The 18,739-nt window shown below is 41.2% G+C and overlaps 1 protein-coding gene and 1 long non-coding RNA gene across 3 annotated transcripts; one reads left to right on the forward strand and one right to left on the reverse strand.

The window, feature by feature from the left end:
* Window positions 1-4,056: 4,056 nt before the first annotated feature.
* On the reverse strand, window positions 4,057-4,716 carry LOC124295087. The gene is made up of 2 exons (XR_006904983.1): window positions 4,577-4,716; window positions 4,057-4,506 (listed from the first exon to the last, which is right to left on the reverse strand). It is a non-coding gene; the product is annotated as an uncharacterized LOC124295087 (long non-coding RNA).
* On the forward strand, window positions 4,598-17,316 carry LOC107218508 (vascular endothelial growth factor receptor 1). 2 transcript variants are annotated; one of them, XM_015656402.2, is made up of 23 exons: window positions 4,598-4,728; window positions 7,893-8,023; window positions 8,133-8,310; window positions 8,627-8,751; window positions 8,949-9,102; window positions 9,280-9,428; window positions 9,688-9,859; window positions 9,976-10,105; window positions 10,517-10,710; window positions 10,785-10,951; window positions 11,067-11,211; window positions 11,315-11,446; window positions 11,569-11,727; window positions 11,816-11,943; window positions 12,131-12,290; window positions 12,407-12,507; window positions 12,575-12,725; window positions 12,836-13,063; window positions 13,176-13,344; window positions 14,024-14,306; window positions 14,407-14,738; window positions 14,834-14,939; window positions 15,051-17,316. In XM_015656402.2, exons 1-23 carry the CDS (start codon window positions 4,671-4,673, stop codon window positions 15,714-15,716), a joined length of 4,218 nt encoding a protein of 1,405 aa, XP_015511888.2. In that variant the 5' UTR covers window positions 4,598-4,670; the 3' UTR covers window positions 15,717-17,316. The 2 variants fall into 2 exon arrangements, with proteins under 2 accessions (XP_015511888.2, XP_015511889.2); XM_015656403.2 differs by having other exon boundaries at window positions 14,057-14,306.
* The last annotated feature ends 1,423 nt before the right edge of the window (window positions 17,317-18,739 follow it).

An 18,739-nucleotide genomic window follows, 5' to 3' on the forward strand; every position in this document is an offset into this window, starting at 1 on the left:
TTTGGAGACTCTGATATATATATAGTGAATAGGTTCACACAGTTGGGAGCGTATCTTCAATTGCGGCAATATGAAATTTGACCATGTCTCGCGGTGCATGAAGAAGGTTCGTGAAAATATTCGCGTCCGCAATCGAGGAAGTTATAAAATTGGTTACTTCCATTCGGTCGGAAAGAATGCTTTTAAGCACGTCCGTCCATCGCGCATAATCGGAATCCCTGCGTCTATTTCATGCCATAATAAGTATCTGGTGGCATGCTGTTCGTTACCGAGTATAAAACAAACGCATCCGGCAGGATGTGGAATCTGAGGAGTTCCATAGAAATATGGTGTCATTTTCTGTGCTGTCGATTCCGTAACACTAAGTGGTTACGATACTTCTCAACGCTGAGTATTTAATAGTGACAACTTTACGGTGATAGATAGTCAGAAGTTGGGGAGGGGGTGTCAAAAATGCGAGAAACGAAAAAGTCGACCGGGCGAAATCCGCAAAGTCAAATTACCGAAAGTTAAAAACGTAGAAAGACCTTAAATACGAAAAGTTGTACTGTATACATGAGTATACACAAATTCATACTGAAAATTTTTCCTGAGAATGGGTAAGATTTCCAAAGCAAAGCTCCAAAACTGCGGAATGACGATTTCCCAACATTTCAAATTACCGACAGTTCGAACTTTCTGCGGAGATTTGTACCTTTGAACGAAGTTGGCATTCGTAATTACAGCTGCTACGGCAATCACCGCATTTCCGATTGTTCACATGCCTAAGATATGCAATCGCATGTGTGGTATTAAAAAAGAAAAAGAAAATAATTCAATGACTAACCAAACTAACAATAAACCAAAATTGAGTGAAGTAATACGTGACTTATGTGGTAAGAATCAAGTTCTTAATGCGTATTCATGTGCGACAAGTGTTTCAAACTTGCGGCGTTACGATCGTAATATTGAACTACTGATTTACTTCTATGCTGCTTAAAATCCTCGTACGTTTTTATTGTCATATTTTTTATCAGACATTTAACTGTCAATTATTCCAATGGATTTATTTGAACAGTTTCGCAGCAGTTTTATCGGAAATTAAATATTAGAATATGCAGCCTGCGCACGTTTAGGCAAACCGCTAATTTCTACGATTATCGATCAATCTTCATAGAATTTGACGCTTGACCTTTTGCTATCTATTTTTGTATACTCAAAGTCTTTCGGAATTCACTAGGCGCGGAATAATGTTCGGAACGGGATGTGACGAACTCGATAAATCAAGATAAATCTCGGATTGGAGAACGTGCATTAATCGTTGTTACGCGTTCCGTTTCTGATGATTCAATGACTTCTACAATTCATTTCCATACTGGTGTGTGAAAGCTATGCGTATTATACATTTTGGTTTTTCGCTCTTCCACTCGCTTCAACTTCGCTAACAATACTGAGAATGTATGATTACCGTATCAGCAGAACACTGGTACCGATGTTCGTATTTTGAACCGCTTCGGACCGCTGAATTTATTAATTTATCCTCATGGTCATTCAAGATAATGGTTTGATGATACGGGATGTTACGTTGGATAATTGATAATTGGGCAGCACGAAGCGACATGATCGAAAAATTGAATACTTCATTGTCAGTTACGACGCTTCGGTGAAAGCTGATTTCGTAACAAGTTCCGAGCTCCAAGAAATTAACGAATATAAACTTAACGGTAACAAAGTGCCAGAGCAGCTATAGCTTGTGCAATAGACAGCGTTGATGAATTGAATTTTAGTAAGTCAGGTATTGTTGCATACGGTTCGAGACGTTGTTCCATGAAGATGATCTGCTTTCACGGGGGGTTCCACCTTTGTTTTCGGACTACCAATCGAAGACATATGTAATCGTGATAGTCGCGCTCGTCACTCGTCATTAGTAACCGCTACGACGAATAATGCTTTTTCACTACCGAAGGTTCTGCACCGAGTGAAAATATTATACAGACACAATCGGACCACTTATTCAATTAAAACACTCTTAGCCTCTCGATGTCAACTGATTTATTTCAACAGGGATCTTCTCCGATATCACGCCACGTCACGACACAAGATGTTTGAAAGATGATGATCGAGTTTAAAGCGTCTCTAGGTAAAGCACAACAACCACCAGCTCGTTGTTACACCACTCATTACGCAATTCGTGGAAACTCTAGTTTTCTTTCACCGTTCCGCGTTCCGTCTTCTTCGCAACTCGGTGACCGCGATAATTCTCACGTCGAGTGCGTAGTATCCGAATAATTCGCACCTGCTTTCAAATTCCATCAGTTTTTCTAAATTTCGCGACGTGTCGCCGTTTCCCTCACTCCGAGAATCCGTCTGCCACTGTTACGCTCCTGCGGTGATTGCACCGGACAAACTGTGAATCGGATGCCCAAAAGCCATGCGCGAAGCCCACTCTCATGCTCGATCACCTGGATCATGAAAACTTGATCAGTGACCGTTCGTCATCCTTATCTTATTTCCCCTCGTATTGTTTGAGATGAATCGATACTGATTTTATCATATTTCTTCGTCGACTTTAGCCACCTGGAGCTTCCCTGACATCCACGTTTTTTATATGGGTTTACGGTGTGTCTCCGGCACTGCGCACGCTGAGTACAACTTGTATTATTTCCTTTCACCGTGCACGTTGCAACTAGACATTATACGGAGGTTATGGCTGATTGCACATATACGTGTACATAATTGTTGCGCAATCGAACCGCCTTACATGTTTCATGACCCCTTTCGTTTCAAGACGTTTCCACAATTGCGAGCAGAAACTGGAGAGCGAGTAAGGGATGAAACAGAAAAAAGTCGAGTTGACTGTAGTTCGTCGACCGGGTACATGCAAATGACGACGTATTTTCAGGAAGAACCGTTATTAACACCCGTAATTCTGTCTCATGTATAAATAAACGATGTAATGTCAAATACGCAATATCAGGCGCCAACGTTTAAGTTTATCGCGCTGTGAGTACTTTTTTAACCGTAAACTCGAGGTATTTAAATTGCTGGTGGTTGATAAATTAGTTCACCGAATTAGGTTATACAAAGTTGGAGAGCTTGCGAAATTATTTTACCGCGTTATCATTCGGCGGCTGGACGCAAACTAGGAACTGGGAACTGGAAACATTTCTTACTCTTCTTGAAATTCGATCTGGCCAGCGGAACAATCGTTGGACTCTGCAGTGCATCAGAGGTGTTTTATAGGTATCAGTTCAGAAATCGGACGTACGATTGGCAATTGACCTAACGCATGCACTGTAAACTGAGAAGTGAAGATAATTATATACTTATAGAAAATTCAGTCAGATTTCGTGACAACAATGTAAACTATGAAACTTGTGCTATATTTAAACATTCGGACTCTCGATATCACTTTTCTCATTGTTAGTGTAGAAATCAACTCTATCGCTTTTCCAAATAAACCCGTAATTAGTAGCGCATGGTCGAACGGTGTCTAAATCGAACAGCGTTCAAAGTTTAGATGAGATTATCTTACGCATTTTCTAGACTTTCCTTCACGTCATTACGTATACGTTACTGCGTTTAACCGCTCTGTTCTCATTAGTTTAACATATACATATTTTCGTCTGCGTATGTTGATTACTATGATTGTTTTATGTTGTTTATGCACTTTATCAACGCTATCAACTGGAACTTCCTGTTTTTTTTAGTAAATCGCACGTGTACCGAACGCCTTAGAACAAGCAACCAACTTTACACAGCGGTAAGTTACATCGCCGTCATGAAAAGGAAAAGTGGAGATGGTGCAAATTTTGTAAACTATTTTGCAGTCTTGATCGATAGTCGAGTTTATACAAACTCATTTTGCACATGGTTATGCAGTATGTAAATCAGGCGTTTGATCTGTTGCTTTTAATTAGGATTCAATTAACCTACGTAAATATTCATCATCTGCGGTGTAATAATAATTCGAACTGAAAACTAACATCGAGTATCGCTGTATTTACCGATATATTTCCCGGTATAAATTTCATCTGATGTTACGTATCGATGTTGAGAAAATCGAGAGTGGTTCTGTTTGCGCAAGATTTTTTTTTTTCTCGAACTGCCGTATAAACCTTACGGCATCCAAACAATCTTATAGAATACCTGTATATAAATTTTTGAAAGTATTTGAATTACGTATCATTGAACGATGTTTGAATATTTTTACTGTATAACGCGCGAAAATAACGGTCCCGTCGAAGATACCTCTCTGTACCAAATTTCCGATTCGATTATTGACCAGGAAAACCCAGGAAACCTGAGATCCTCCGAACGGAAGTCTACGCAAAAGGTGCTCGCGGATTAGACACTCATTGGATATTCATAGTCGGATTGTTCGTATATGTATTCTTTGAAAATGCATGGTGACGTCAGATGTGTAGAAACGATTCTCAGCGAGAAGGAGTGGGGCCTGTTTTACGAGATTGGAGGTTGACACAGTGTTGTGGCGAGCGCCTTCACGAAGCTAGTGAACGGTCGACCCTAGAATGGGAAAGTAATCACTGGAACTTGCGCACGTTTCGTTAAAGATAAGTGTCCGGCAAACGTCTACCTGGTAGTCGATTAATGTCGGTCGGCTGGTTACGATCCAACTTTTACCTCGATGTCGAGATCGGACTGAACGCGCACCCGCCCAACGGAACAATATGGATCGCTTGACGTTCGTCCAGGTGTTGGTCTTCGCGATCTTCGGCCTGCAGCAAGGTAACGTCAATGACTAAGTGCGCGGCTTTCGTACGGTTTTCTCGTTACTCGTTAACTGTCGTTTCGTCAGGCTGCCGATCACGTGACGGAATGTTATTCAGGTGTCGTGCCGCTCCGAACCAATGAGTATGATCTTACCTGCGCGATCGTGGTTTCCGATTGGCTACGCGCCTCTTCGTTCACTCGCGAACTTACCTTCGATATTCGTGTCAAGTCGAAACGCTGAACGCATCATTGTTCGCATTACTCATACCCGCAATCACGCGGAATATACATTTTTTCTCTTCTTCTTCCTTATTTGCACCTTAGTTTTTCTTTCAAGTGCACCGATGTCTATGCTTACCTGTTAGATGTTACTTTTACTACTTCTCGAATCCTCAAGCCGTTTGGCATCGCTTCGGTTTGTTTCATCGTTGTTTGTTGTAACGTGATACCGACTTTTGCAGCATTCCATCATATTTTTTAATGTTTATCTCACTGTCGTTCGGAGAATTGTTACGCGCTTGCGAGATTTGGTATTGTCGCAATTATTTACGAGCGTATTACTTACTGCACAATGTCAAGATTCATTACGCAGTTTATCTTACTCGTTAAACCGCAGATTAGAAGAAAAAACCCAGGTCGGATTGCATATTTACATCACATTTCTGAACTCGGCCGAGATAACCTTTTTACTCTACTTGGATTGATCGACATACCGGGCTGATATTTATACAGAGTGATTTTTCTCCGGCTCCGAATGAGGGAGGGACTTATCACTACCGATATCCCGTCTCTTGCTTCATCACGCTGTTGTGAAAATCTAGCTCTTACGTTAAGCCGTCGATACTTAGCCTAGTCGAGTGAGGTACTGCTGACATTCGAATAGAAACAATCTGCATAATAGGACCTCGAATTTCAGTCCCTCCCTCATTCGGAGCCGGAGAAAAATCACCCTGTATAAATACATATGTGAGCGATCGATGCTGCTGTCTTATTACTTGTTGGTCAAATGATGATACGTTGCCAAACTAGCCTTTTCCACCTTTCCAATAATTGAGCTCTGAACGCAATTGGTTTTATAGATTATACTTACGCGTAGTTTTATTACTCCCGTAGCTTGTTCATATTTTTTCTTCTCCTTCAATTTGACACAAATGATACAACGAGATATAGTTTCCGTTCCAACCCAGATAAGCGTTCTCTGGTCTCTCACAACAGTTTATAGTGAGCAATTTGTTTTCAAGGCGTTCTAAGTTTCCTCTCCGTTTTAATCACTCGCACGTTATACGATGTTTTCCCTCTTATCGTCGGAATTAGTTGGCGGATGATTTTCGTTTCGTTCTTGTTCGTTTCTCATAAAATCACTCCAAATATTGTTGAAACAACGGCGCGGGTGACTCAACTCTGATGGTATGACCTGTTGGTTGATTTTATTCAAATCTATAACCAACATTCGTGCAGTATGTAACAATATGTTGATTGATTACTTGCGACAGAGCCTAGAACAGAGCCACGCTGTGACTTATTGAATTGGAATTATCTTCACTCTGATAAGTGTCTGAATGTTTTTGTTTTCTTTTTCTCTTTTCTTTCCGAATGTCCTACAATCAAGAAAGTACAGCCTGCCGGATGTAACCAAGCGAATATCTCACTCCCTCTTCCTTTCAGTGATCAGCGGGCGAGGATACCGCGCCCTTATCAGCTACCGTTCGTGCGTTTGACTCTTGAAAATCTTTCTCTACCGGAAAATATTTAAATTTAACTACACCACTGCAGGAGCCCAGATTATTTTCCGGATGTTTTGCTTGGACGGTGAAAAAACAGATCTTAATCTTTTCCCTCCGACCTGTTCTTGTCGATTCTTTGAACGATGCTGTAACCGTAATTCGATGAAACTCGAAAACACTGCAATGATTGCAGCACGATGAATGAAGAAGAAAGCTGTTTGCGTGAACTAAATTTCTCGAAAATTCACCATTTGAAGATGTTTCCGTTTCAGAAGAAACTTAATCACGTGAAACTGCTAAAAGATTTACAGAATGTGGTTTCGTCTGGTTAGGCAAATATTGATATTCAATTTTTTTACCAGCTTGCGAAGTTACGAATTATGGATCGAGCCGCGCAATGAATACGAGTGAAATTTTCAACTTCGTTTTCTTATATTTTTCGGCTCCTCTCACCGCTTTCCTATTTTTCACTGCAGCCAATAAGTCGGAACCAATGTTTTATTTTCTTGTTGTGGCAAAAAATAATCTTTACTGATTGTGAGGAAAGACCGAGGTCCGCGGGAACTTGTGCCGCAGACTGATCATTGTTGGCACTTGCGATACCTACAATACGTTGTCAGACGAATAAAGTGCATGGAAATTATGTAAAATTCGGAAAAAATGACTTGTGCTGAATACAGCTTATTTCGTTTCGCCGGCTGTTTTGCTTTGTAAAATGCTTGGTACTGCGCAGCCTACGTAGGCATAGAAATACTCTACATGTTTGATACTGCGAGCATAATTATCGCTGGTGGAAGAAAGAGAGAGACGAACGTTGTACTTCCTGTGTGGTAGCACGCTTTACCCTGTTTTGCGATTACGTACTTTCCAGGATTCAAACGCAAACCGAACGTATCCGCAGGACGTGGGAATAAGAGTGTTTCTCAGAATAAAATGTTCTCATCTTTCATGGTCTGGCTCTTACTTACCGTGGATGTTAAAGTCACTGTTATGAATCTGAATACACGTAGTCGATGCTTGGTAATTCTTTAGATGCGCGGAATGCGATAAGCCATCATCTCGAATGTGTCGAGGTTAACAGGCACGCCCTATTGTATGTAAGATAGGAAAGAATCGAAGAAACTTAGACTTGTGTCAGGTACTTGAAGATACAAATCAAACTCAAAAGAGAAGGCCAAGAACCTGATCTGTAGAAGGGAACTGCCAGTACCTCGCGTGAAAATTTCTAGAATGACGACCCGAAGGCGTGGATAACTACGCAGGTTACATATTATATTGTAAGGTATATTTTCATAGCGAAATTTCGACGGGATTTGCATCGCAATTGTCAAGTATAATTGAAGGGGATTGAATCATCGATTATTTGAATGCGAAGTATCGAATGTATCGACCAGTGGCATAATTGAGCAGCGTGTAACGTATATAACGAATAATCATACCAAGTTTCTTTGGCAGGTGTCACGGCATGGAAACCGACAATGATTCCTGAAACGGAGGAGCTTTTTATCCAAGAAGGAGACGAACTGAGAATATCATGTCGGGATGACCACCCTATTCACTTTTCGACTATGAATCTTTCGGGAAACGTACGTATCGGTTTTTATACTCGAACTCATCGTCAGTTACGCTCACAATTCGTTGGCGGCACGACGAGATCTCGAATAACATTCGATACTGTCAACTTTGAATTTACAGAGATATCATACCAGCATCGATAAAGCTTCCGGCGAACACACTTTCGTTATTCATCATGCATACGCGAACGATACAGGATGGTACGCTTGTGCAAGGGAAGGTGTCGAGATCAGGAATAACGAGCAAACCATCGATCATCCCGACGAGGAGATCTCTTGGATTTACGTTTACGTTGAATGTATGTAATGAAAGACACTTGTTCACTTACGGAGCAGAACTTTTGGCGACAAATCTGACAAGTGTTGCGAGTGACGGCCGTTAGAATATAATAAGCTCTTATGCCATGTACGTCGCATCCTGAAAGGGTTGAAGTTATTCTGTGACTTGGTGGAAGTTGACTGTCCGCAACATCATTTTACTCGGTGAACTCGTATTAAAATGAAGGAATTGAAAGAGAAATTCATCACGTGCTGTTGATAAACGCTTGTAGGAAGAGTTTGGAGAAGTGTGTACGCCTATTTTTAAAATGTATTTCTGTTCATCTATAATTTTAGCTACGGAACCGTTTGCCCTCGCGCCTACTTTTCAGTCGGTATGGATGGGAGTGGGAACAACAGGAGTCATTCCATGTCGGCCGACGTCACCGAGCTATCAAGTGGAACTCCAGATGAAGTTCGGTGTAAGTGATTGTCTATATGAAGTGAAAAATTAACGAGATTGTTCCGCACGGAAGAAGAAGAAAGTCGATTGAATCGGTATCGTAGAATGCGACAGACGGGAGAACGCAGAGTGACGAGTATCCGTGAAATTTATGATCATCTTCCTACCTACGTAAATTAATGTTAAAGATACTAAATACTTGACCGCTATTCACAGGGTTCAGAGCTACTCGAAAACCCCGAATTCGACCCAAAAATTGGATTCATCCTGAGAAATATTTCACTGGCGCAGACAGACGAAGTCTATGAGTGTAAAATCCATGGCAAAAATAACCCGGACAACGAACCATCGTATACTTTACTCGTGACAGGTGAGTTTTAAAAATTTTTCAAGCTTATAATCCACCCAATTATGTATTCCTAGTGGATTTCCCGAGTGACTTCCATTCTTTGCATCCAATACCTCTACAAATGTTCCTCTAACTCACCATGTTCGGTCGAGTTCGGTTCGAAATTACTGAGGATTTGTTTTTTCTCCGTCCCACAAGGAGTGTCGAAAGAATTGCCAAAGCCGAAAATCGACGAAGCTGCGTTGCATCACGTTGTGTGGGGTAGAAATCAGACTTTGACGTGCTCAGTTGTTATGATCAAGGGTGACATATTTCTTCTGTCATGGAAAGCTCCTTCTTCGGTCCCGGTGAGTTTTAGCAGCAATTATACTCAGGTCGCAAAACATTGTTGTCTGTTCTGATTTTCATGACGAATCGTCCGAAACTTATAAATATTATGTTCTTTTCTCGAACTTGTGATATACTACGCCTGACAATATCCAATTCTCAGGTGGGTAAATATCGGCGATTTTCATCTTTGTTTCTTAACTCCTGCAACATTAGTTCATCTCTAGCATGTTTTTAATTACCGCGATGGCGTGAATACGGTGGAAAATAATATTTCAGGAAGACAGACTCATTCCCGACGAAGCAACGGAAGTTGGGATAAATAACGTGACTCACACCGTCTTCCTCACAATCGTGAACGTTCAGGAACATGACGGTGGTGAATATATTTGCACCTTGGAGGATGTTTCGAATAACGTAGTATCCGAAACAACACACCTTAGAATTTGGGGTGAGCACAAGTACCGTTACGTTCTATTTTAATTCAGTCTCTATTCTCTTTTGACCTTTCAGATACGAGGATTTTCATAATAACTTGATCAATCGATCCATTTAAAATTTCCCTAGATCCAAATTACGTGTACCTTAATGTGAGCCTGGATGATGATAAGAGCGCTTCGTTGCAATTACGCGAAGGAGGGGCTGCTCGTTGGAAGATAACTGTCGACAGTTATCCAGAAAACGTTACTTGGACATGGTGAGTTGCGTCTCATCGTCAGAACGACGTTTACTTGGTAGTGTACTCACGTTTCGACGATGCTTAAAATTGTTTTTTTTTTTTTATTTCGAGATTAAAAATGTAGGTGTATGGTAATTTGAGAAAAAGAAGAAAATAGGAAAGAGACTGTGAGTACTTATTTTTACGAGAAATTCATTTTTGCTGACCAATATCTTTATGAAATGATGGTTTCGATCAAGCGAATTATCAGTTGGTCATTCAGGCAACTACGTCTGCAATCTTTTGAGTACAATTTTCTCACCTCCAATTTTCTCGCAAAAGAATAGCACCCACCATAAGCGACGAAACCCGAACAAAACACTTGAGCCTTCCTTCAACGCAAAATACACCGCCATTGCATTAATAAATACATGTTTACTGTCGATACAGGTTCAAAGGTAATTCTGCCGATCCAATTAAAGACGTCACATCGGTCGAAAAAAGCAAATACTCTCACATCCAATATGGACAAGTGCACGTCTTCAAAATAGCTCGCCTGAGTGTACGCGATACGAGCAATTACACAATTAGAGTAGCCACCCGAAATAACATGACCGATGTCGTCCTTCATTTGAATGTCGAAGGTGAGATATTTCGGCGAATACTCCGTATTTTTCGAATTCCACAGTCGTCAACAATAATTCGTGGTAATTTACAGCACAGCCAATTGCTCACATCGAGAACACCTTGTCATACTTCATGCCTGGCCAGTCTGCCTACATCAGTTGCAAAATTCTAGCCAATCCAGAAGCTAATGTGACATGGATGTATCGGGAATACCCAAAGTTTCCCAGCAAAAGCGACTCAAAATCCATAATTTTATCGGCATGTACCATTTAATTTTACCCGATCAATTCTGTTTGTGTAGGTTGTCGTTGCACGTTAACATGTATAACGTGAGTTTCTTGATTGTAAGATTGATAATAGTTTCTTCAACCAGGACGTCGCGCCCAGTGCTGCGAACGGCGAGCCGTTTACTATGTTTTCGCACGTGTCGGCAAAGATCAACGAGACCGGTGATCTGACGTGTAAAAGCTGTAACGCAATTAATTGTACGGAGGTTACCGAACTAATTTATGTTTCCGGTACGTTCGTTCCCTCGTTTGTTTATCTCTGAGATTATTTCCACTCTCGTGAAAATAGATTTTTCACTAACGGATCGTATTTTCCGTTCTATGATTTTGGTAGACGTGGCTTCGTCTTTTGATATATTGCATCCGAAATCGGTTGTGGACGGTGACAACATCAGTCTTACATGTGGAGCTTCGGTTTATAACTACAGCGATAGCATCAGATGGGACGTCACCGATTCCAAGAATGGTAGGTTTCCCGAGATTCTTTCGAATTGTTATCGAAATCTCCACGTGCGAGTACTCGAAATTCACACTCAGAGATGTTACCGAATCGGCTTCGTTGCAATATATTTATCAAATTTCTTCCAGGAAGGATATCGGTTGTGACTAAAACTACAAAGTTCACCTATCAAGCGATACTTAAAATACGTGACGTACAGAAATCCGACTCGGGAAATTATACTTGCCACGCATTTGATCTGGGTAATAACAACGAGGAACCGATGACCTACTCCTTGACCGTGATAGGTACGTACGGCTTATACTCGTTCTCAGATTGAAAGGATGTTCGAAGTATCAGGACATTCGTTCACCCGGCGTGTCATTCGTGTTTCAGATGCGTACGCACCGTCCATTTATAAGACGAATCTGAATAATTCTCAGATAGTGAAAGAGAAAAAGGATAATATGCGTCTAACGTGTCACGCCGATGGAATGCCAGAACCAAGCGTAACCTGGTTAAAGGTAAAATTTCACAAACTTCCTATACCAACCTCCTTTCCGTGTAGTACGTTTAGAAACGGTTTTTCGCGTCGAGTGATCAGAGAGTGTGAACACCGGAATAAATGACTATCACGCTCGATCAACAGAATGCGATTAGTTTTTCTAGTTTGGTTAGAAGACCTCGTAATCGTTTTGTTAAACTTCGTAGGATGGTCATCCGCTAAAAAAGGGTCAGCAGTACGAAATTTCATCAGACAATTCCACGCTTCGTATACGGTACTTTTTGGATGAAGACAGCGGGCATTACGCGTGTCGAGCAGAGAACCGTATCCGATTCGTCGAGAAATATGTGGACATCGTAGTCGAAGGTGGATCTTGTGCAACGATGACACGACGTTTTATCACTGACAATAAGATTAACGTTCTCCTTGCATAAATGTCTTCTGGACAACGTGTAGAACTAACCACTCTATACCATTTTCAGGTAACGGAAGCAACCTAATTTGGATCGGTTTAATTTGCTTCCTTATCGTAGTTATCATCGTTGTCATCACTTACATGGGATACAGAGTACACCGTGAAAGGGTAAGTGTGAACCTTTGATTACCAACGGGTAGCGGAATACGATATTGTTCATTGAGATTTCTTACAGCTGATGAAGAAAGAGTTGCTCGAGGCTGGCTTGACGCATTTCGAAGAAGGTGCCGTCGAGTGTTTGAATCCCGATCTGACGATCGATGACCAAGCCGAGCTATTACCCTACGATAAGAAATGGGAATTTCCGCGGGAAAATTTGAAACTCGGTACGTTGCAGTGCTCTCCGACAGTAAGGTTCGGCGAATGTGTCGTTCAACAGCCGACAGGCGTCGGTCGATTGATGTTTGCAATATCTCGTAACTGTATATCGTGTCAGGTAAACAACTGGGAAGCGGTGCATTCGGTGTAGTGATGAAAGCTGAGGCACGGGGCATTTGCGTCGATGGCGAGGATACCACTGTCGCGGTGAAAATGGTTCGAAGATCGGCGGAACCGAGTTACATGAAAGCTCTCTCCAGCGAACTCAAGATCATGATTCACCTCGGTCGACACTTGAACGTCGTCAATCTGCTCGGGGCTTGCACCAAGACCATCCTTACCAAGCGTAAGTTCTGCCTTTTTCATCGGCAACTTGGTCGTACGTGGTTCCCACCACGTTGACATAGCGGCAATCGGTGAAAGATCGTCAACCATTATTATTTTACTGTTTCCCAAAGGTGAGCTTTACGTCATCGTCGAATATTGCCGCTTTGGGAACTTGCACAACTATTTGCAGCGTCACCGAGCAAGTTTCATCGACCAAATTGATCCTGCTACGCAAAAAATTGATCCAAACATTGGTATGGAGCGTTTGACCCGAAGTGAAAGTATCGGAAGTCAGAATAGGTATGCAATACGTACCTAGCGTCGATAGACCTACATGCTTTTATTAATGAACCATCGCCGTAGTTCTTGTGGTACTGGATTATCTCCCAAATTTCACTGAATGTTATCTGCTTCTCTCCGGTGCCTCGTGCGCTCACTGAAATATTTTTTCGACTCATGCGAACAAGTTATCCCCATTTGCAACGAAGCAACATGTATTTCATTCGGAAACGGACCCAAATGTTAGTTCCTGTATGGCTGTGATATGATTTTTTCCGCTCAACCTTGTATTAACCACATCTAATACTTGAAAAAAATCGCGTCTGTTGAATGTACCTACTTCAATATTCCGTCCAACTTATCGAATATCAAACCCTATTATATGCTTACGTAGCTGAACTAAAACTGATCTGGTTCAACAAATTTCTATCAAGTAGTTTAATAGTTTGCAACGGTTACTCCGCATGTCGAGCGGAATATTTAATTCGATATGAAATCACAACTGCGTCGGTCCAAACGAACCTTTGACTCGACATTCCCCACTTTAGGGTTTATGCGATGCAAGCGTGGACGCAATCCTAATTCACTCATCGTAACGTAGCAGCTTACATTTACAATGTTAACAATAGTCTGATAACAATGGTAAAAGGTGCATGCAATCTGTTGGCTAACACGGTGTTGTTTTCCCCCGATCACACAGGATAAAGTACGCAGCGTTGTCCTTTTCCCGTAGCGTCAGTGTAAAGTCATCGGATAGCAATAGTGGCTCCGAACTAGTCGATTATCGTCAAGCGACAGAATTCGGAGACGTGAACATGGCGCCTGACGGTGGTGTCTTGAGCAACAATTCGGTACAACCTGGATGGAGATCGAATTATCGGGGTGATTACAAGGAACATAATTTGAAACCAATATCTACGCAAGATTTACTCTGCTGGGCTTGGCAGGTGTCACGTGGTATGGACTATCTAAGCAGTAGAAACGTGAGTGACACTCGTAACTCGTAAATTTCAGGTTTCATCGAGCCGTTGAACTGCGTCGCCCCAAAAAATTCCGACATTTTTTCAACCCATCGTGTTTCAGGTCTTACACGGCGATTTAGCAGCGAGGAATATACTGCTCGCCGACGATAATGTCGTAAAGATTTGCGACTTTGGCTTGGCCAAGAACATGTACAAGGACGACAATTACAAGAAGAAGGGAGACGGCCCCTTGCCGATAAAATGGATGGCGATTGAATCGATCAGAGACAGGATATTCTCGACTCAGTCGGATGTCTGGTCCTTCGGGATAGTCTTGTGGGAATTTTTCACTTTGGCACGTACTCCGTATCCCGGAATGGAGGCTGAAAAGCAGTATGACAGACTTATCGAAGGATACCGCATGGAGAAACCGGAACATGCTACTGACGAGATGTGAGCTAACAAAATAATCTATTCGCGTGGGAAGGTGATAATCCATACTTACATGTGCCGATAACAAACCTTCGATCGTTGCGGTCAATTTTCAGATACGCCTGTATCCAACAGTGTTGGAAGGCCAAACCCTCCCTGCGCCCCACGTTTCCAGAGCTTGTCGAAAGACTCGGTACTCTGTTGAACGAAAGTGTTAAAATGGTGAGTTGGCCGAGCGGGGAAAATCCGTTGGAGGAGAACCCTTCGAGATTCGTGAAATTCTGTATAACGGTAACTGGGGAATATTACTGTGACGATGCTTGTGCGTTTCAGGTTTATTTCGAGCTGAACACTCCGTACATGGACATGAACACTGTGAACTTGGCAAGCGGGCAAAACGATTATTTGACCATGATGTCGGCTCCGAGCCACGATTATCACAATTCGCCCGAGCCGTCGTGGGAGTCTCGCCCGGATTCAGCCTACCTGTCGATGAGTCCGCTGAACAAAAGCACCGAGCCTGAAATTTTCAGCCCCCGGCCGACGGTCTGCGAAACCCACTTCGACTTTTCTCCCGTTGATAAGACCACTCCGATAAATTCGGATTCGGAAGACTGCGTTGAGTCAGCGCCGATGCTCACCCCCGAAGAGCCCTACTTGAACCCCATAAACGTGCAACAGAGAAGGGCCGAATTCGTCAAGCAACACAAGGAAAAAAATCCCAGCACAACAAACTTGGACTACTGCAATGTCGCCAACAGCCAGCCGAACAATCAGATATCCAACTCGACGAACACGTCGGATCGGAATTTGAACAAATCAAACATACAGAACGTTTATGCGAATCAGGCGCCTCCGCCCATAATTACAGGGCATGACAATTACGTCAATATGCCCCAGCAAAAAAATGAACGAGCTAAGGATATGGTCGACAGTTTCAGTAACCCAAGCTATGTGACCATGTCGAAATTGGAACTACAAAACAGGCAAATTGTGTAACATGTTATTGGCCAATTTTCAAATACGTCGAGTGCCATAATGACTTTTTTTTTTTTTACTATCGACGCAACGTTTGAAATTTAATTTGCCCAATCTGCCCATTAGTGTTCAGTCGTTCTGTTTTCATTTCTCCTCATCGTGTTATTGAACTTGAACAGTAATTGTAAATCATATTAGGAAATTTAAGCAAATTCTGATCATACGTCTTTCTTCCAACTTCATATCCGTTGTACATTATCCATTGATGTGAAAAATTGACGTCTACATTGCACTCTTATTTTCGTTAATAATACTAATACTAGCTGTTACGACATCGTAAAATATAATTTTCTAGACGCCTTTCGATCTGCTCGGAATATTTATACCAGTTTCCGAGATAGCAGATTATTTTTCTGATGAAAATTAATTGTAAGTACTTATATCCATACAGACTGTAGATTCTAAGATCCCGTGAGTGAAAAATTCTTAACCCAGTGAGTTGGGTAATTTTCACTATTGAATTAGAGTAAGTTCTCTTAATTATGATGTGATCTCAAATACTTGCGTCACCTGCATTTTCGTAGTACAGAGCAGGCGTTACAGTAACCTTAACAGTACTGAACAAAGGCGTTGCATTTCATAATTCTTTTCTACATTATGCTATTATCGATAATGCGGTTTGTTTTAAAGCCAACCAGATTGATCATCTCAATTTATTTATACATATCGAATGCCAAACACGATGACTCTCGATGTTACTCATCGATATTTTGTAGCCCATTGGTAATTTTTCAATTAAGTAACACGTCCCACGCTTGCGATATCTGTCAAGGTACAAAACCTTTTTATTTTATTATGCTATTTTAACGAACAAGGGGAACACACGAACTTGGGATGACGAATTTTGATAAAATTTGCGCCGGTGAAACTAGATCGAATTTTTCATCAGACCCATATTTTTTTCATCCCATGGGTAGCGGTTTACGATAAATGACGTATGACTTGTTTTATGAAAAATTTGTCATTCGTCTTTTTATTGCTTTCAAGTACATTTTAATGAAATTATTTTCTTCCAACAGTTAATTTATCGTATCGTTAAACTTGTCATTAAAAATAAATATACACAATCCGGGTGTCATGATCATCGTACGCGTCTACTTTTCCGTGCGCCATTCAGAAAACATAATTCGTTGACATTCGTGATGACATTTCTAGATTCGGTTAATTTTGCTGCGAACCAGGCGTATATTGCAGCATGTCTCGGGAAAGCGGAGCAGATAATGCACAGGGAACGGGGAGAAATACGTCTAGTTTCACTAATTCAAGTTTCATAAAGATCGGTCATTCCGGATGCGTGGTTTAATGTGTAGAAATGTGTGCGTGGTATTCCCGTTGACAAGCACTTTGAATAATTTGTATCTGAATAATTTTAAGGAAAACCGTGATGATCGTTTTCAATGAATTCACGATGAATATTACTTATTCTTAGTAAATAGCCGAGGTACGTCCTGATAAAGAAGTAAATATGTATACATTTACCATATATTACGTTTTTTATAGACTTAGGCCAGTATCATGATAAAAATTTGAAATAAAGATCTTACGGAAGCCTTGCAAACGACAACTTGAACACACATTTAATTTACCCACGTAAATGTTTCACGAGACAGGACAGAGTAGCAATCGGGATCGGGGGAGAATTCGTCGCGGGGATAATGATACGATGTGACGTTGAGAGTGAAAAAGATTTTCCAAGTTATTATTGGTCTTTGTTCGCAGTATTGAGTTCGTCGTGTATTTGACATTAAAAATCATATCGTACAATCTTTTGTCCGAGTAGCGTCAGTCATGGGCGGAACTCGATTTACCACACGGTAAAAGAGCGCGAGTTCCTTGTCACGATGTAAACAACTACTCGTTACATTATTTGCTAGGATATTATAACTTTTCTTCGCGATATTTTTCAACGTAGCACCATGCGGAAAAAAAAGAATACTGTGATTTGCGGTATTAAACGTTCGTCGAATATCTGCCACGGTTAAGCGGAAATTATGGAAACTTGATAAGAGGTACATGAGGGAGGGGATTCGGTAAATTTATTTTCCGTCAATTGCAGCACCGTCAATCGGTTTCTGATCTCGTCAAACAGTCATTGCTGTCGGTCGTTCAGCGTTTCCCAATTTAAAGTGAATTCTTTTCACCTGTAGAAGTTTTAAAATTTGAAAAGAGGTAAACACTTGGCCGAACGAAATGAAGTGCATTACGTCTGCCTGCGTCGCCGTCTTCGTTATATCTGGACTGCATGAAGGTAATTTAAAAAATTCCAATCAAATGTAGCGAGTACGCTTATCTTTTTAGCGCAGTGTTGGATTGACAAGGTAACTGCACAATTTCTTCACATGGCTATTGCCCCGAAAATGTGGCTTTTTCTTTACTAGTTTCAGCACGTTTGGATGTGTTTAAATCTCACAGTATTATCATACAGAATAATAGGCAGTCACGATGCATTGTTTTATTTGGATAATAGGGCAAAGTCTACGACTTTCTCAAAATTCTTTTACCACATACACGTGAGAATTTTGAGCTTATTTTAAGAGGTGGGAAATACTGAATAAAACTATGATAAGCATTCGTTAGATTTGTGCATGACAATTTTTCGGAAATCAAGCTTTTATCGTCGAGGGTAGAATTCTAAATTTTATTGTTCCCAAGAACTCACTGCGCTCTATGGATGTATTCGAAAATCAGTGCAAGCTGTGTGGAAACGTCCAAAGTTAATTTTGCATTTAGCTTTGACGCGAACTTCATCCGGAATAAGTTACCGTGCGGTCGAAGACGACAACGCTTTCCTTTTAAAGTTTCCACAAGCGATAAGAGCTAGTCCTACAATATTTTGCAGGAAAAAGAATGACTCAGTTCATCAAATATTGTCAAGTATATTCTCAATGCGCAAAACGCTTGAAGGCATTATAGAATATTTTGAAAACAAACATTTTCTATTAGCATTAAATGGTCGGTTTTTCACGTGAAACCTGTATTAGGTA

Source organism: Neodiprion lecontei, chromosome 6 (assembly GCF_021901455.1).
Source record: "Neodiprion lecontei isolate iyNeoLeco1 chromosome 6, iyNeoLeco1.1, whole genome shotgun sequence".
Taxonomy (NCBI): domain Eukaryota; kingdom Metazoa; phylum Arthropoda; class Insecta; order Hymenoptera; family Diprionidae; genus Neodiprion; species Neodiprion lecontei.

What these genes read in the sequence shown, in the direction of transcription:
- LOC107218508 (XM_015656402.2), top strand. Translation starts at nt 4,671, where the DNA reads ATGGATCGCTTGACGTTCGTCCAGGTGTTGGTCTTCGCGATCTTCGGC. An exon ending in GAAAACGTTACTTGGACATG is followed by an intron (nt 10,106 to 10,516) that starts GTGAGTTGCGTC and finishes CTGTCGATACAG; the next exon opens with GTTCAAAGGTAATTCTGCCG. An exon ending in CTACTCCTTGACCGTGATAG is followed by an intron (nt 11,728 to 11,815) that starts GTACGTACGGCT and finishes TTCGTGTTTCAG; the next exon opens with ATGCGTACGCACCGTCCATT.